Raw genomic sequence first — 15,121 nt, 5'->3', positions numbered from 1 at the left:
ACCCGAGTGACAGAGCAAGTGAGCCAGTGACGCATTTACTCCTCCCAGTTGTAGTCTGACCGACAAAAGAGCGAAGGTCTGACTCAGTTTCTCAGGGTTATGGAGTAGTGGGCTTCATGGGTCAGATTCTAGCTCTATATCACAGTAGCCGTAAGTCTGAGCAGAGACAACTGCCCCAATCGGCCGCTACACTTGGGAAGGAAGGGTGATTAAAAGCATCAGAGAAGATGCTGGAGAGACCGAAAGTGCCCCACCCCCAAAGCATGGAAACTGTGTGCCCCACAAGAAGGGAGCTGTTCCTTGGCCAGCACTTGCCCCAATGTGGGCTCTCAGAGGGTCTGAGAGGTCCTGCGACAGCTGCCCTGACTGTACACCCACTCATCCTTGAACTCGATGGGAGCCCAGACAGAAGAAAACACTCGGCCCAAGAAGAGATTCAGGCTTCAGCGTGCTTTCCCTCAGCTTGGGAACTCCTTAAAATGTTCTGACCAGTCCTCCTCCTAAGTAAATTCCGCTTAGATTCTAGTTCTAAACACCAGCATGGCTGGAACATCCCAAAGGCTCCAACCAGCACCCAGAAGTCTCCTTACTTGTCCCTTGAGTCAGCCACATTGCCTCATCTGTCCCACCTGAAAAAATGGCAACACTTGTGGTCCTGTCCCCAGCTCTGCTATCACAAACAGCACTGGCCCCCAATTCTGTCCCCTCAGCAAAGCTCCCAGTTCTATTTTCCAGCAGGAAGTCTGAACTTTCCTGTTGGTGGCCACAGTTCTCATCAGCTAGCTTTCCTTCCTGACTCTTCTGAACCATAAAACACTGTTTGGACACCTGGTCCTGTAGGCCCACTCATGTCCCTCCTGTGAACAGCTACTAACCTACATGAACCAACTCCCTTTTCAGCCTTTTCTCATGATGGGGCTCAGATTCACCTTGAGCTTTTGTCTTCCCTCTCTCTGATCCTTCCAACCCAAGTCAGACCTACAGCAAGAACAGCCCATGCTCCTCCTCCATTGCATCCTGGATCCTGGCCAGGCCAGTTCTAACACTGGATTGTCTCCTACTGGAGATCCAATGGGAAGCTCCATCCTACAGTAATCACCCAGTCAATGCCTCAGGCTGCTATGAAATAAATGCACGTTCCTCACACTCCAGGGGAGGCAGAGCCCCTTCCAGTACCCACTGAATGCAAAAATGAGAAAAATGCAGGCTCATGGATCTGGTGAGTAAAAAGGCATGGGGGGTGGGTGGAGTAAAACGGGGGCTTTCTACTCAGTTCTAGAATTCTAGAGGGCGGGAGAGCTGGGTCACAAAGCTACAATACAGCTTGACAATACAGTTTCCAAAGGTGGAAGGAGGAAGAGCTTCCATTAGGAGGAAATACCTACATCACATACCACACGACCACCACAAAACTCTGCCCTTTGAAACAGAAGCTAGAATATCTTCCAGTGCAAAGCTATCAAACCCCTCCTACACATTCGTCCATGTGTGTACGTGCACACATATCTACATGACCCACAGTTAAGGTCATTCCTGCTGCTGCCCCCACAGGACAGGCAGCTGTGAGGTCTGTCTAAGGCTCATGGGTAGGTCACCTGTGCTTCCCCTACACACACACACACACACACACACACACACACACACACACACACACACACACACGTGCACATGTGGATGGTGTGTGCACACACATATGCACATGTGTATATGTGCACAGAACCAAGTAGGCCCAGGTGAGCTCTAGCCTGCTCTGTGTTCCAGACACATTTGCACAGTCTGAAGTTAGGACAGACATATGATTAAATAGGAACCAGGAAGGCATAGAGGGAGGCCAGGGTCATCACTCTTCTAAGCCCACACTGGTCATACTGATTCCCTTCTTCCTCTTCCCATAAGGAGACAGCAGCAAGGCCCTGATGCCCTCTAAGTCTGTGAAGTTAGAAGCAGACTGAGAAGGACCTGAGAGCAATGAAATAGCCTGCTAGGCCATGAGAGCATAGTCTGTGTCTCAGGACAGAGAGGAAGCCCAGGCTCATTCCCAGGAGCTGCCGTCACAGGAAAGAGACTCCTTCATCAGACACAGCTCTGCTTTAGTTGCACAAGAGAAAAGGATGACTTTGCCAGTCCAGCCACTGTCTGGGTGAGACCTTCTGTGTGTTAGGAATGACTGTGTGTCAGCAAGCGCTGTTTGCAACTGCTTAGATACTCATTCCCTATGCCTGGAAGACCCATGAGCCAGCATTCCCTTCCCCCTAAAGACTGTGGGAGAACAGCATTTGGAGGAACATTAGTGTAAGTCCAGCACACTGAGGTCCTGACATCCAGGGACTGGGAAGTGAAAAGAAGATATGTGCTGAAGACAAGGACAGATCTGTCCACATCCAGGGGACCATGATGTTACAATGGCCCAACTGCAGGCTTACCATAACCTGAATGGGCACGGCCTAGCTAGCACCACCTGTCAGGAGCTTTGATGTATGTACTCCTCCAAGGACAAGGGCTCTGGGCCAAGTGAGAAGGCTTACCCAGGCTTGAGAATGGCCTGGCTGCCTGGGAAGAAGGGACAGCCAGTCCTTCACACTTATCTTTATAAACGCTTATGATGAAACCAGGACTTGGTTTTTCTGTTGTTGCTTGTTTCTATCCTTTGATAGCCCTGGGTCTTGTAGTTCTCCAGACTCAGCCTCCAGAGTGCTGAGATCCCTAGGTGTGAGCTACTGTGACAGGCTCTTCTCAAAGGATCTGAATAATGAGGAACCACCCACACTTATGCCAGGGACTAATGTCACATGGTAGCTCTAAGGCCAGACGGTCTGGTACACCAGGCAGAATCCTGGTGGTCTGTGCTCCTCAGTGTCCCTAATGGAGACCTTCCTACTCCTACACCTCAGGGAACCCACCCTGACCAGATATCTGTTCCTGAAGCTGCCAGGCCTAGCAGGAAGAACCAAGAACCATAGGGCCTTTCAATTCCAGCTGTGAGGTTCTCATAGGCTTTCATGATCTCAAATTCAGTTTCCCAAGCTGGAAAACAGACTTCTTCTCACTTCACAAGGTAAGGGCCTTGCTGAGAAGCACCTGCCTGTGTGTCCGGTGTTATTGACATGAGTCCTGTGAAAGACAGCCCTAGGGGAGATGACACAGCTGCCTGCCAGGGCTCTGCTCAGAGGGCAAACTCAAAACCTCTAAGAGAGTTTTTGAAGATAAAGGCCACCTGAAAAAGAACCCAAGCAGTTATTCCCAGCTTACAATTAGGCCTTACAAGATGAGTGCTCTGTGTGGCACAGGTCTTATTGATTACTATGTGCAAAGGTGAGCTACAGACACTATTTCTTGAGTCTCTAGCACTCTCCACAGTGTAGGCATGTGTACCCCACAAGTACAGTCCAGAAGAAAAGAAGAGAGAGACCAACAGGTCTGAAATTGCAAAGATGAACAGTTCTCCTTTCTGGATGGTCAGAACCTCACATCAACTGGGGAGCACCAGCCCTGACCTGTCCCCTCATTTCAATCTTCTATTTTGCTTTGGTGGGAGTTGAAGTGTGCTTGCTGCCTCTCTATGATCTGAGGCAGATGACACAAGACTAAATTAGTAAAATCAAAGTTTGTCTGATGAGGCAGGGACTCGGGAAGAGTTCCTGTTCCATCTCCTTTCTTCTCCTTTTTGCCTTCCTCAACCCAGGGACAAACTCCTAGCTGGAGACCCTGAGTCTAGAGACCAGCCTTACTCAGAGGGTAGCATTTGGAGGATGCTTACACAGACAGCAAGAACCTTTAGACATGCCAGTGTCTAAAAGACTTCTCATCCGGGGCGCCCCAGATGAGAACTAACCCCAAGTACTCTGACAGCCAGGAAGGTAGCACTCAGGGCTGGGTGAGAGCCCACTTCTTCTGTAGAATAGGTTCTTATGCTTCAGACAGGACTTGAGTAGGCAGAAGAAACAGTACTGTCACAGGGAGAAGCTAAATGGCAGACAGCTAGTCAGCTTGAGAAACGGGGAAGAGGGCTCGTCTAGTGCTTGGTTCCTGAAGGCAGACTCTTCCCAGACATCAGGATAGGCACACGCTTGTCATCAGCTCTCTTGCCCATCAGAGTGGGCCAAGCACGCTGTGCACCCACTGCAGAGATGGATGTTGTTGCTAAGTATTCTGTAATCCAGTCAGAGTTCACCAGCAGGAACACCAGAGAAAGAGAATAAAACGAATGGGACACTAAACCTTTTAGGGGTCTTTACTACAACAGTCCCAGGGAGCCAAGCCACAAAACCCCAAACCTTAACTTAGACTCACGACTCTGGACCAGAACTCAGGTCCTAGCATCCCCACCTCCAACGAAGCCACTTTCCAAACAGCCACTTTCACAGAAAATATCCCCCACAGGGTCACATGGCAAAGAGCCGATGGTGACAAGACACACTCTCCTCCTGTGCCTGTGCAGCTGCTGCCACACCAGCAACTGCAGAGGAAAGGAGCAGTGACCCCTCCTCAGAACCACAGACAAACCAGTGTACACCCACAACACTGCCTCCAACACCTGACCAGGAAGAGCAGCTCAGCCTAACTGCATTCAGCTTCTTTCTTTCCTACCTTGGTAAACAGGAAACAGCCATTCAGACAGCTGGATAGAGGTCCACAGTCTCCCAGTACACGCCATGCTTGGTATCAACTGCTTCAGCACACAATCCTCACCAATATACAAGGCCACCTAGAGACCAGGGTCTAGGTGACTTTCCTGTTTAGGCAAATGAGGGATGGGACCCCTTGGCGATTCATGGCAGATGGGCGTTCTGGAGGTTCATGATAGTACCAACCCTGACAATGGGTACATGGAGACAAAGGAGATCACAGAAGGCTTCCCACTGCACAGGCAGGAAGCCCTCTTTCCTAAAACATAGTTTATTTCAAATGGTAACAGCATATGTAAGTCCCAAAGGAAGAAGGAAGGAAGAGAAAGAAGGCCCCACAGAGAACACAGAGCCAGAAGAGAGCTCAGTCACCTGAAGCTCATTTACTCAATCCATGACTCTGTTAGTTACCAGGCATCTATCTAAGTTGGGTCCTGGGGAAACAGATCAATGGGTACTGAGTTCCTGCCCTTCAGAAAATCCCAGGCTGACGGAGGAAACAGATGGGGAAGCAGATAACTATGAGGTCATGCGAAGAATGGAACAGTGGGGAGACATCTGTGGTGCTGTGTGCACAGCCTCCCTTCTATTTGGTGCTCTGCTCTTGACTTTTTCCACACAACCTTACCCAGCCTTTCCTGCTTCTTTGTGTGCTAAAGGCCGACCCAATTAAACATGGGCCACGGGCCTCTGTTCTTGTGCTCTGCTTTCTCCTCAATGATAGCCATGTCCTCAGCTTTAACTCCTTCTGATAAACAATTCGCAAAACATCTCTACCCTCTAAATGTCTAGTACTACACTCCCAACTGCTCATTTCCTTTCCTACCTGTCCACCTAAGGATCACAGACAGACAGACATACACACACACACACACACTTCAAAGCAAATATTATCTTCTCTCATCCCAAACCCTAGGTTCCTGGCTATGCTCCTGTGTACAGCAACAATGTGAACTGAAAACTTCACTACCACCCGTCATGGCTCTCTTTTCTCAGACCTAGCAAAATGACTCAAGCAGAAGGCACCGGCTGCCAAGTCTGATGACCTGAGTTCAGTCCCCAGGACCCACATGGCAGAAGGAGAGAACCAACTCCAACAAGCTGTCTCCTGACCTCACAACATACTGTTCCAAGTGTCTTTGATTTCCATGTTTCTCAGTCCAGCTGACTGCTACTCATAATGAGCCCCTGTAAGGACATCAACTGGGTGCTAGAGCTCAGCCATGGGAGGAAGGATTAGGTCTGCCTCACGCTACCAGCTTATGTTAAGCAGCCTGCAGACAGTTCTCAGAAACTGCAAAGCACAGAGGATGAGGTTTGTCGCCTCTGCTGGGTGGGGAGGGCAGCAGCAGCAAGAGCAGCATCTGGTGTCCTGTCACTCATCTCTGGCCTGTTTGCTTCGCATGTTACATCCAGCTCTTAATTAAACGGAACTGCTTCACCCTTACAGCTAATACTGTGAAACAAGTTTTAGGGTTCCCATTACCATCAAGGACACTGAGCACAGAGTGGTCAATGATCATACCCAAGGTGACAGTTGGCAAGGGGCAGAGCCAACGATATCTCTAAGCCAAGCCAATGTGCCCCTGGCTGTGCCTTGGGATCCCTGTGGGAAGCAGCCAAGTGGGAACAACACAGGGAGGATGGCAGGACTCCAGCCTGCTTTATGGCACTAGTAACAAAAGCCTTATGTGTGTTTTAAGTTCTATTATTATTATTGTTGTTGTTGTTGTTGGTGGTGGTGGTGTGTGTGTGTGTGTGTGTGTGTGTGTGTGTGTGTGTGGGGTGCACACATCCCATAACACTACGGAGGCCAGAGAACAACTACAGGTTCCAGTGATCAAAGGCTGCAGGCTTGCTCGGCAAGTGTGTTTCCCCCTCAACGAGCTGTCTCTCAGTTCTCCTATGTTGCTCTAGGGCTGTCTGACTGTTTTGTTGTAAATTCCTTGAGGACACGAACTATGTCTATCATCTTCACTGCTCTATACCTAGCAGAAACTTAACATGTGTACAAAGAAAGACTATAATGAGAGTCTTGGCTGACCGACATGCTCCTGCCAGCAGACAAGACAGAGCTCACAGCCTCAGTCCCAGGCCTCTCTGCTGCCCTGCCTATTGTATGCCCCTCCCAAAGGGCAGAGGACCAACAATGGTCAGGAGGAGAAAGGAAAATCTGGGCCCTCTCTACCACAAAGAAAGCAGCTCCAGACTGAAGAGGAGACAAGCGGGGGGGAGGGGCTTCCCCTGCCAAAAGGACTGAGCTACTCTTACTACTGGCTTGTACAAGTAGGTAATTCTCAAAGACAAAGGAAGTCATCAAGTTGGGGTTGGTGACCGAAGACTTATTTCTTTATATCCTAGGAGGTTTTCCTGCTTTGAAGCTTCACGGCCCAGCCTCTCCATAGCACTGGACTCAAGAGGCCTTTCCCCAAAACCCCTCATAAAATGCCACTGTTACCTTCTGCGCCTCCCTGGTAGATAATGCCAAGTGGTTCCAAGAAGGAACCCAACACAAGCACATTACACTCTTTCACTGTTGCGGGTGAGGAAGTGACTGGGGCAGGAAAAGAAAAGCTGCCTCCAGTATGTGAGGCTTCAGGTGAGATCATTAGGTGGCTGCAGAGCTTTAGAGAAGAACCATCCTGCCTGTGCCAACCCCTAAGCTGCCCAAGGAAGGGACTCCACACCTGTGCTGACCCTACCACCACCTGAGGCTGAGGAACCTGTGGGCTAACAGAGGCTTTCCTCTGCTCTTTCTCGGGCTAACCACTCTAGAACTTAGGCCCACTATCTGGGCCTGAGACTGGAATCTCCCCACACACTCACATCTACCTACAGACAGAAACTATATTGTCAAGACCTTATTCTTACCACAGCTATGGCCAAGCCAAGGCCTCTCTGACTCTCAGGTACACATGTCCCCAAGAATCACTCTACAAGGCTTTTAACTCAGCCATAGCTCCAGGAGGTCAATCCGAAATGAATGCCCCACTTAAGCTGAAGACAAATTAGATCCACAAACACGTGGTATCAAACCTGCTGTGGGCTCCGAGTTCTATCACCAGTTGGCTCCGTAAACTCTTCCTAGTGTCTATGTTCTGCTTCACTTCAAGAGCCGCTACCCTGTGCTGACGTGCCAATCAATAGGGAAGAGGCTATACAGGAAAAGATAGGCTGCCAGAAAGATCTAGGGCCCTGGGCTCAGCTCTCAGCACTTTAAGTCAGTACTGTCTCCTGTGAGCCCTGGGCTCACATCTGCTTCTGGGTTTCAAACTCCCCAGGGTCAAGGACTGGGCCATCTCTTTTTCTTGCTTATCCATCTCCTCTCTGCCAGGCCTGGGCTCAGTAGAGAAGATGCCAGTCTTCTGCTGGAGAAGGTCTCACCCATTTAGTCCTGAATTTCGCTGAAGCCAGGGCCCCTGGCCAACACGGGAAGGGCAAGAGCGGGAAGGAAGTAGCAGAGCCTGTACAAAGCCCCTCTGCAGCTATAAAAAGCAGCCTCCCTGCTTCCCCCAGGATGGGCCCAGGAGGTGAGAGCAGAGCACAAACACTTGTGCCTGGGCACCAAGCCACCTCAGCCTCTCAAAGGCTAGCCCAGCACTATCTCAGACCTCTTCTAGAAAAGAGAGCATGAGAGCACCAAGGGCTAAGCCAGGAATTCAAGTGGAGACCAACTCCATGGTGCCCACCAACTCTCCCCAGCACTCAGCTCATGGCCCAGCACTCTCTGGGGGCCAATAAGCAGTCTCCAGAAGCCTCTAGGAGCCTGGGTCTCCAGTTCTGTGGGGCTGTAGGAGCAACCATGATAAGAGGCTCTAAGAAGCTCCGATTCTGTGGCTACCAGGGAAACACTAAGGCCACACAGATGATGCTTAGGGGGCTCAAGCAAGGCTAAGGGGGACATTATAGAAGTCTAAATTCTGTCTCTCCAAAGTCACACACTCTGTACCCAGCTTTACAGAGAAACCCTTTTTCTAGCCACTAGGCTCCAGATTCCTCTCTAGCTTAGTTTGCCCACAGTGATCAGATCTGCACTACAGACCTGCCCTCGACCACTGAGGCCACTCTCCAGAGACAGTGATGTGGCTTAGATGGACGGAAGGAGACATAAATGACAAATGAACCTTTAAACCACCAGTCCGAGGTCGGGCCTTTGTCCTTGCAGCATGCCCTCAACATCCTTCAGACAGAGCGGCCCGTGCTTGTTTCCTTCCAGCACTCACCACACCACACCCTGTAATTATTTGTCTGGCTGGTTTTGCCCTAACTGTATGTTCGATACTAGACTTTACAGCGCTTGCCACAGTGAGAAGCCAGAGCACATATGACACCTTGCTTGTTCAGTGATCCAGTGAAGCCCAAGGAAGCCACAGTTCTTTTATATTGAGATTTATTGTTATTCTATACGCATGAATAAATACTCATCACATGTATGCAGTGCCTAAAGAGGCCAGAAGAGGGCATCAGATTTCCTGCTAGGATTGAGGTTACAGAAGATAGGAAATCACAACCTGGGGCCTCTGGAACAGCAGTCAGTGCTCTAACCACTGAGCCACCTCTCCTCCCTTCCCTTCCTTTTTAAAGAAAGTGGCTAGGCTGACATGAAGGCAACCTAGTCAAATGCTACCATAAACTGGCAGAAGCAAGAGGAACCTCACCCCAACACCCACCCCCAACAAGGCAGCTAGGCCCACCCAAAATCTGATGAATGGATATAGGAACACAGAAATGGAGGTACAATGGACTCTGTTGTGAGGGGAACCGTGTGACTCTTTTCTCTGTAGAGGCTGTTACCAAGAACTAGTATAGTAGGGCTAAGTCCAGAAATGAGGCACTCTGGCTTCCATGTCAGACAGCCTTCACTGTAGGAGGGGAAGGTCTGGGAAGGCTAGCCCAGCTGTCTATGTAAGTGCCATGCCCAGGACAAGACTGGAGAGTGGTATAGCAGCAATGAGTCTAGCTTGTCCCCTGACAAAAGCCTGGGCTGGGTACACACGTTAGCAGAGTATAGAGCAGAGGTCAAATATCTACAAACGGTCCACCTTAGTGTTATAACTTAGAGTAGGAGAACAAACAATACCACAGCAAAAATCCCACACTTAACTCTGTATGCTCCATGGCCTTACTCCGGGGACCTTTGTTTCCTATTATCTGTAGCAGGGACAATCAACTGCTTTCCTGGAAGCACAGGGCTATGCAGAGCGCACTCCCAGAACATTATTCAAACACCAGAGCCTTCCTTCCCAGTCCCCAAACCCAAGGAGACAACAGGCTTCCAGCCACACCCCAGTGGAAAGCAGAACTCTGCTTTAACTAACAAGAGGACAAAGGGAAGGCGTGACTAAGCCCCAGGTGTCAAATGTGCTGCTGGCCATTTCTCAAACATCTCTTAGGCTTAGATGCAATCTTACTTCATTAACTTTCGCCTGTAACTCTATGAGGAGGTTGGTTGTCTAGCTTTTGGTTTTTTGGTTTTTTGAGACTGAACTCACTTGTAGCCCAGGCTGGTCTACACATAACTCAAGTGTGTAGCCAAGATGGCCTTGAACTTGCCATACCTGGCTAAGAACTGTTTTATCCAACAGTCCAGTAAGCTAAGAAGCCACTTACGGGGGTCACAAGAACACACTGCCTCTAGCCACACATGTTCACGGCTCAGTTACCTAGAGGGTAGGACACAGAGGTGTCCTCGGTCATTATCAGAGATTCCTCCACGGCAGCGGAGCACTCTACTTGGTTACACGGTACACCAGAACACTCATGTCCTCCTCCCCAACACCTTTCCAAAGACTCCTGAGGTGGACGCTGACCTCTCCCCATGAGAGAGCAGAGAAGGGGAGAGTCAATCGCCTAACAGCAAGACCCAACACAGGCTTCTGTAACCTCAGGCCCTACCACTTCCTCCAGTGTGCTCCATTGAGGATTCACTGTCCTTGAAAGCATGTCCCATAGGAAAGGAGAAAGTGAAAGAGACACTCTGAGTTAATAGAAGCGGATGCAGCCCTGGGCTCTGGGCTCTGTCACAGCACTTCCTGGAAGACTGGGCCTCCCCTATCATTCAGACAGAGAGGCCAACTCAAGTGTTGAGCTGGCTTAGAGACAAACCCTGATGTCCAAGCAGCCACTCCCAGCCAACTGCCTTCTCTCCACACCAATGCCCATGGCAGCAGAAAGCCCTGATCATGGAGGCCCTGCTGAGAACTGCAGCTTCATGCCCTTCATCAAAGGACCTGGTGCTAGGCACCAGCCCCTGACTGCAGTAGACACATCTACTCTCCTTCTAAGCTGGCCCTTCTGGGGACTCACGCCTACTTCTCTCCTGTCAGATCCCACACATTAAGCGTGTTCACCCACACCACCCTCGGTGCCTAGTACTTCATACAAGCACTCCTTCAAGCCTCAGGAACCTTGAAGTTGGTACTGTTCACAGATGAGAAGCTCAGAAGGATACGTCATCGGTTGGAGGTCACAGAGCAGGCGAGTTGTGGCCAGTGTGTGTTCACTGCCCAGTGCTTTCCTACTCTGTACGAAGTCCATTCTTCTCATCACCATGGTCTGCTCTTGTCTCCTCCACAAGTCAAATAAGGGGTATGCAAAAACATTTACTGAACAGACAGATGCCCATCGTTCCAAAGGGCCACTTGAAGCAATGCTGGTGACCAAGTCCTCTGAACTCCAACTCAAGTCTACACATCTATGCAGATCTCCCCTTCTGGACACAAAGTCCCAGGAGAAGCTGGAGTGTTGGGCTTCCTGGTACAGGGTTTGCTCAACTTTGTTAAAAGTCCCCTGAACGGGGGACCTGGGGTACTGAGGAAACAGTAAGAGGTCTGGCTTCCCCTGGAAAAATGACAGTCAAGGAGGAAACACATGGCGGGAATGGCTAGCTCTGGAGATCCAGGCACATGCTTCTGTGCTGTTCTCTCTGGGAGCCAGCAAAAAGGAATCCTGGAGGGCGACATCTGCAGAGCACTCTTAGGTGCCACGGGCCCACCCTCACAGCAGGCCTCTTGGTACTCCAGATTCACCACAAACACAGCATACCTTTAGAGTCTCTACTTGGAGCTACTGTGCCAACAGTGGCCCTTAACTGGACAACCTCGCCAAGTATAGGACTGAGCTATCTCACTATGGGAATTATATAGGGAAAGGTACGGAGTCGGAGCCTGGGAGGACGTCTAGGATGCAGATGCTCTCTGCCTGCAAATGGAGGTTTCTCTTCGCAAGGGGCGACAAAGACTACAGAAAACATGAGACCACGGCCTACCATCGACACAACCTGGGAGCAGAGCCCGTGAGGACTGGCCATGCGGTCAGAGTGAGACCTGTGTTCAGCACTGGGCAGGAAGTCCATGCGTGCTCTCAACTCACTAGATTCTGCAACACAAATGCCAGACACCAGCCTGACTCCAGTCAGCTTCAAGCTGCCTCAGACATCAGAAGGTGCTAACTAGTTTCACAATGCCACAGTGAGAGAACTCAAGATCCGTGAGCACCCTGACAGCAGGCAGCCGTTGTCTTCCTCTCTGGCCTGGCTTCAGGCAGGGTTGAGGTTATCAGCAAAAAGTCAAAATACCTGGGGTATTTGAACAAGAGACCAGACAGCAGTAGGGGTTCCGGCTGGCAACTCAATCCTTTTCACAAGCTGCAGGAGGCTGCAGGTTTGGGAACCCACCAAGGCAGTGAGGTGCATGTGGGCAGAAGTGGGGCAAGGCTCCGGTGGGGGATCCATTCACAAGGTGTGAAGTCCGCACAGACTAGTCTGCCAGCCTTCATTCTGAACCCCAAAAATCATAGAGCCAGACCCAAGGAAAACACGCACATCTCTGGATGACCCTTGTGGGTCTGGGAAGATTACGTCCTCTGTATTCCTGCCACCCAACCTCAAAGACCCGAGTGAGACAAAATGGAGTAGATGGTTCTGTCTCTAAATCCCTTCTTTCTGTCCAGGCCCCAATTCACAATGACATCCAATGTACAAAACTCCAAACACTTTCTCTACAGAAACACCTTCTACATGGCAGGTGAGTGAATGAGTAAATGATGTGCGGCAAAATGAAGGTTTCCTCTTTCTTACTGAGTAATGAGTTAAGGGGAATGTGAACCTCTCTCAGCCCCCCTACCTCCAAGCCCTTTGTTCCCCCTAACAGCCACATTAGACCTCCCTCAGAGCCCCCCACCCTGCCTCATCCCAGGTCTAGGAGGACAAGCATCTGCTATAGCTACTGCTGCTAATAACTGGTCCTTAAACATCTGCCATGTCTCTGCTCACATCTACTACATATTTAGTTTACTTGACATCAACTATCTCACTTCCAAGAGTGACCATTTATAGTAAATGCACTTCTATAACTCACAGAGGAACCAAGGCTCAGAGAAGGAAAGCATCTGTCTGGGTGATGTACAGCTAACATCCAGGCTTCAAACGCATACCTGTCTTTAACCGTGGACTACACTTACTGTCTACTGGTCTCACACACACGGTTTACAACACAGCTGTTACCAAGAGCTAGCTACCAGGGAACTAATGCCACCACTTAAACACAGGAAATACTTCAGATGTAAAATGCCATGCCCGCAACCTGATGTCTGAGTGATGTTCTCAGGACTACAGGAACTGTCTGCAGTACCATCCCCCAACACTGAAAAATCACTGAAATGTTCTTCCAGTGGAGTCCAGGGCTGATGGGGCCGGCCACTGTTGATGGTTAAGTGCCAATTCTGTTTGGCAGCTATGTCAGACCTGAAGTTTGTAGTTGAGGATGGCTGCCTTACCACAGAAACCTTCCTTCCTCCTCATCTCCTCACCCATCTACACACATAGACACCATACCCAGGAAGATCTGTGGGAGCTTCTCTCTGTTGTTACTTCCTGACACCAACCCCCTTCTCTAACACAGACCTGGTTCTGAGGCTAGGTCTCTTCAACCATAGTCTCTTTGGGGGTTTTTGCAAGAAACATCTCAAAGCCTGGAGTTGCAAATGCATCATCTCCTCAAACGGAAGGACAGAGCTGAGGGCCCACCCGGCCTCACACCAAGGAAAATGGCTATCAGAAAGAGTTGAGGTTTCTCAAAATCCCTTATTCACTACTCCCACCAGAGACTTGTGTAAACCCACTAAACTCAGGGCTGGGAAGACTAAGACAGGAAACCAGGGGAGCAACTCTGGGCCACCCTGTGGTCACTAGAACATCCGACACAAAGGGCCCAACCTCAAACTGACTGTCAGCTCTGGAGAGGAGAACCCCAAGACTGGAGAACCTTTCTGAATGCAAGTTCCTCGTTAAAAGCTGCAAGGGCAAAGGAATCTGGTAGTTCAACCTGGAATCCCGGCTCTGGCTTTGGACATCTGCCATGGACCTCCAAAACTCAGATTTGGGACAGGAAAAAAAAAAAAAAAAAAAGCATCCACGGGAGCTAAAAAAGCAGCCACTGTTTTAGCTTTTGTACCCCGCCCTCCCAAAGGACCACGTTCTTCCCCGTCTCCAAGAGGGAGATGAGTAGGCCCGCTGTGCTCCACAACCAGCCCTACCCCAACATCTGCCTAAGTTCTACATGAGGATTCCAAAGGTTCTGGTGCCAATAAGCCCATCCCGGAGCTCTGAGTTCTTCACAGACAACACTCTCTGGAGAAAGGGCAATGGTCAGTAAGGTCTTGTCGGTTCCCCAGGTTCTCAGGTTGGATGAGGGGTTCCCTGCCTTGGCTTGCCCTCAAAGCCGCTGACAACCGCCCAATTCTAGGGGCCAGAATCCCACTCCACTTGTCCAAACAGTGAGGACTTTTAGGCCTCAGGGCAAAGTGCCTGGAACACTCCCCCCTGCTGGGGGAGGGGGTGTCCTATCAGGTGATCCAAGACCCGGATGCCCCCCCACCCGCCCCAGAGTGACCACCAGGGACTGGGCGGAGATGGGGCGCCAGGCGCGAGGCCCGAAAGTTTGCCCAAGTGTTTGGGAGGCGGGCGGGCGCGAGACAGGCCGGACTGGAACGCACTTACTGGACCCCTCGATTTTGTCCGCACCGCGGCTCCATGTGATCTGGCGCGTCTCCAACTTGACCTGGAAGGTCTTCCGTTCTGGCCGCTGCGACTTCTTAGAGTAGAACAAAGTCATGACGGTGCCCACCTCGAGGCTGCGGCAGAGGTGCAGCACCTCCGCTTCGGAGGGCGCGCCGGGCCCGCAGCCGTTGGCGCAGGGGGTCCCGACGCCCGCCATGCTGCAGCGACCTCGGCGACGCAAGCCGGCGGGCCCGGGGCGGCGGAGGCGGAGGCGGAGGCGGAGGCGGAGGCGGAGGCGGCGGCCCGGGAGGCGAGCGGGACCCGGTGGCAGCTCCTGCGGGCGGACGCGGGGCGGGGACTGAGCGCGGGGGCGGGGCGGGGCGAGGCTCCGCCCTCAGCGCGCCGGGAACAAAGGCGCTCCAAGAGACGACCCCCGCCCACCGCTGCGCCTGCGCCCCGCGACCCGGGGCAGGCCGCAGAAGGCGGACCTACACACCTC

General features: G+C 51.2%; 1 protein-coding gene across 1 annotated transcript in view; it reads right to left on the bottom strand.

Annotated features, from left to right (window-relative positions):
• Plcg1 (phospholipase C gamma 1) overlaps window positions 1-14,854 on the bottom strand; it is a 30,581-nt gene extending 15,727 nt beyond the window's left edge. The window contains exon 1 of the mRNA XM_032904665.1: window positions 14,623-14,854. Within this exon, the coding sequence (XP_032760556.1) occupies window positions 14,623-14,839 (217 nt within the window). The 5' untranslated portion in view covers window positions 14,840-14,854. The remainder of the gene's footprint in view (window positions 1-14,622) is intronic.
• Window positions 14,855-15,121: the final 267 nt, after the last annotated feature.

This window comes from Rattus rattus, chromosome 5, assembly GCF_011064425.1.
Source record: "Rattus rattus isolate New Zealand chromosome 5, Rrattus_CSIRO_v1, whole genome shotgun sequence".
Taxonomy (NCBI): domain Eukaryota; kingdom Metazoa; phylum Chordata; class Mammalia; order Rodentia; family Muridae; genus Rattus; species Rattus rattus.
The sequence above is the reverse complement of the archived record's forward strand: the minus strand, read 5'-3'. Positions and strand labels throughout refer to the sequence as shown.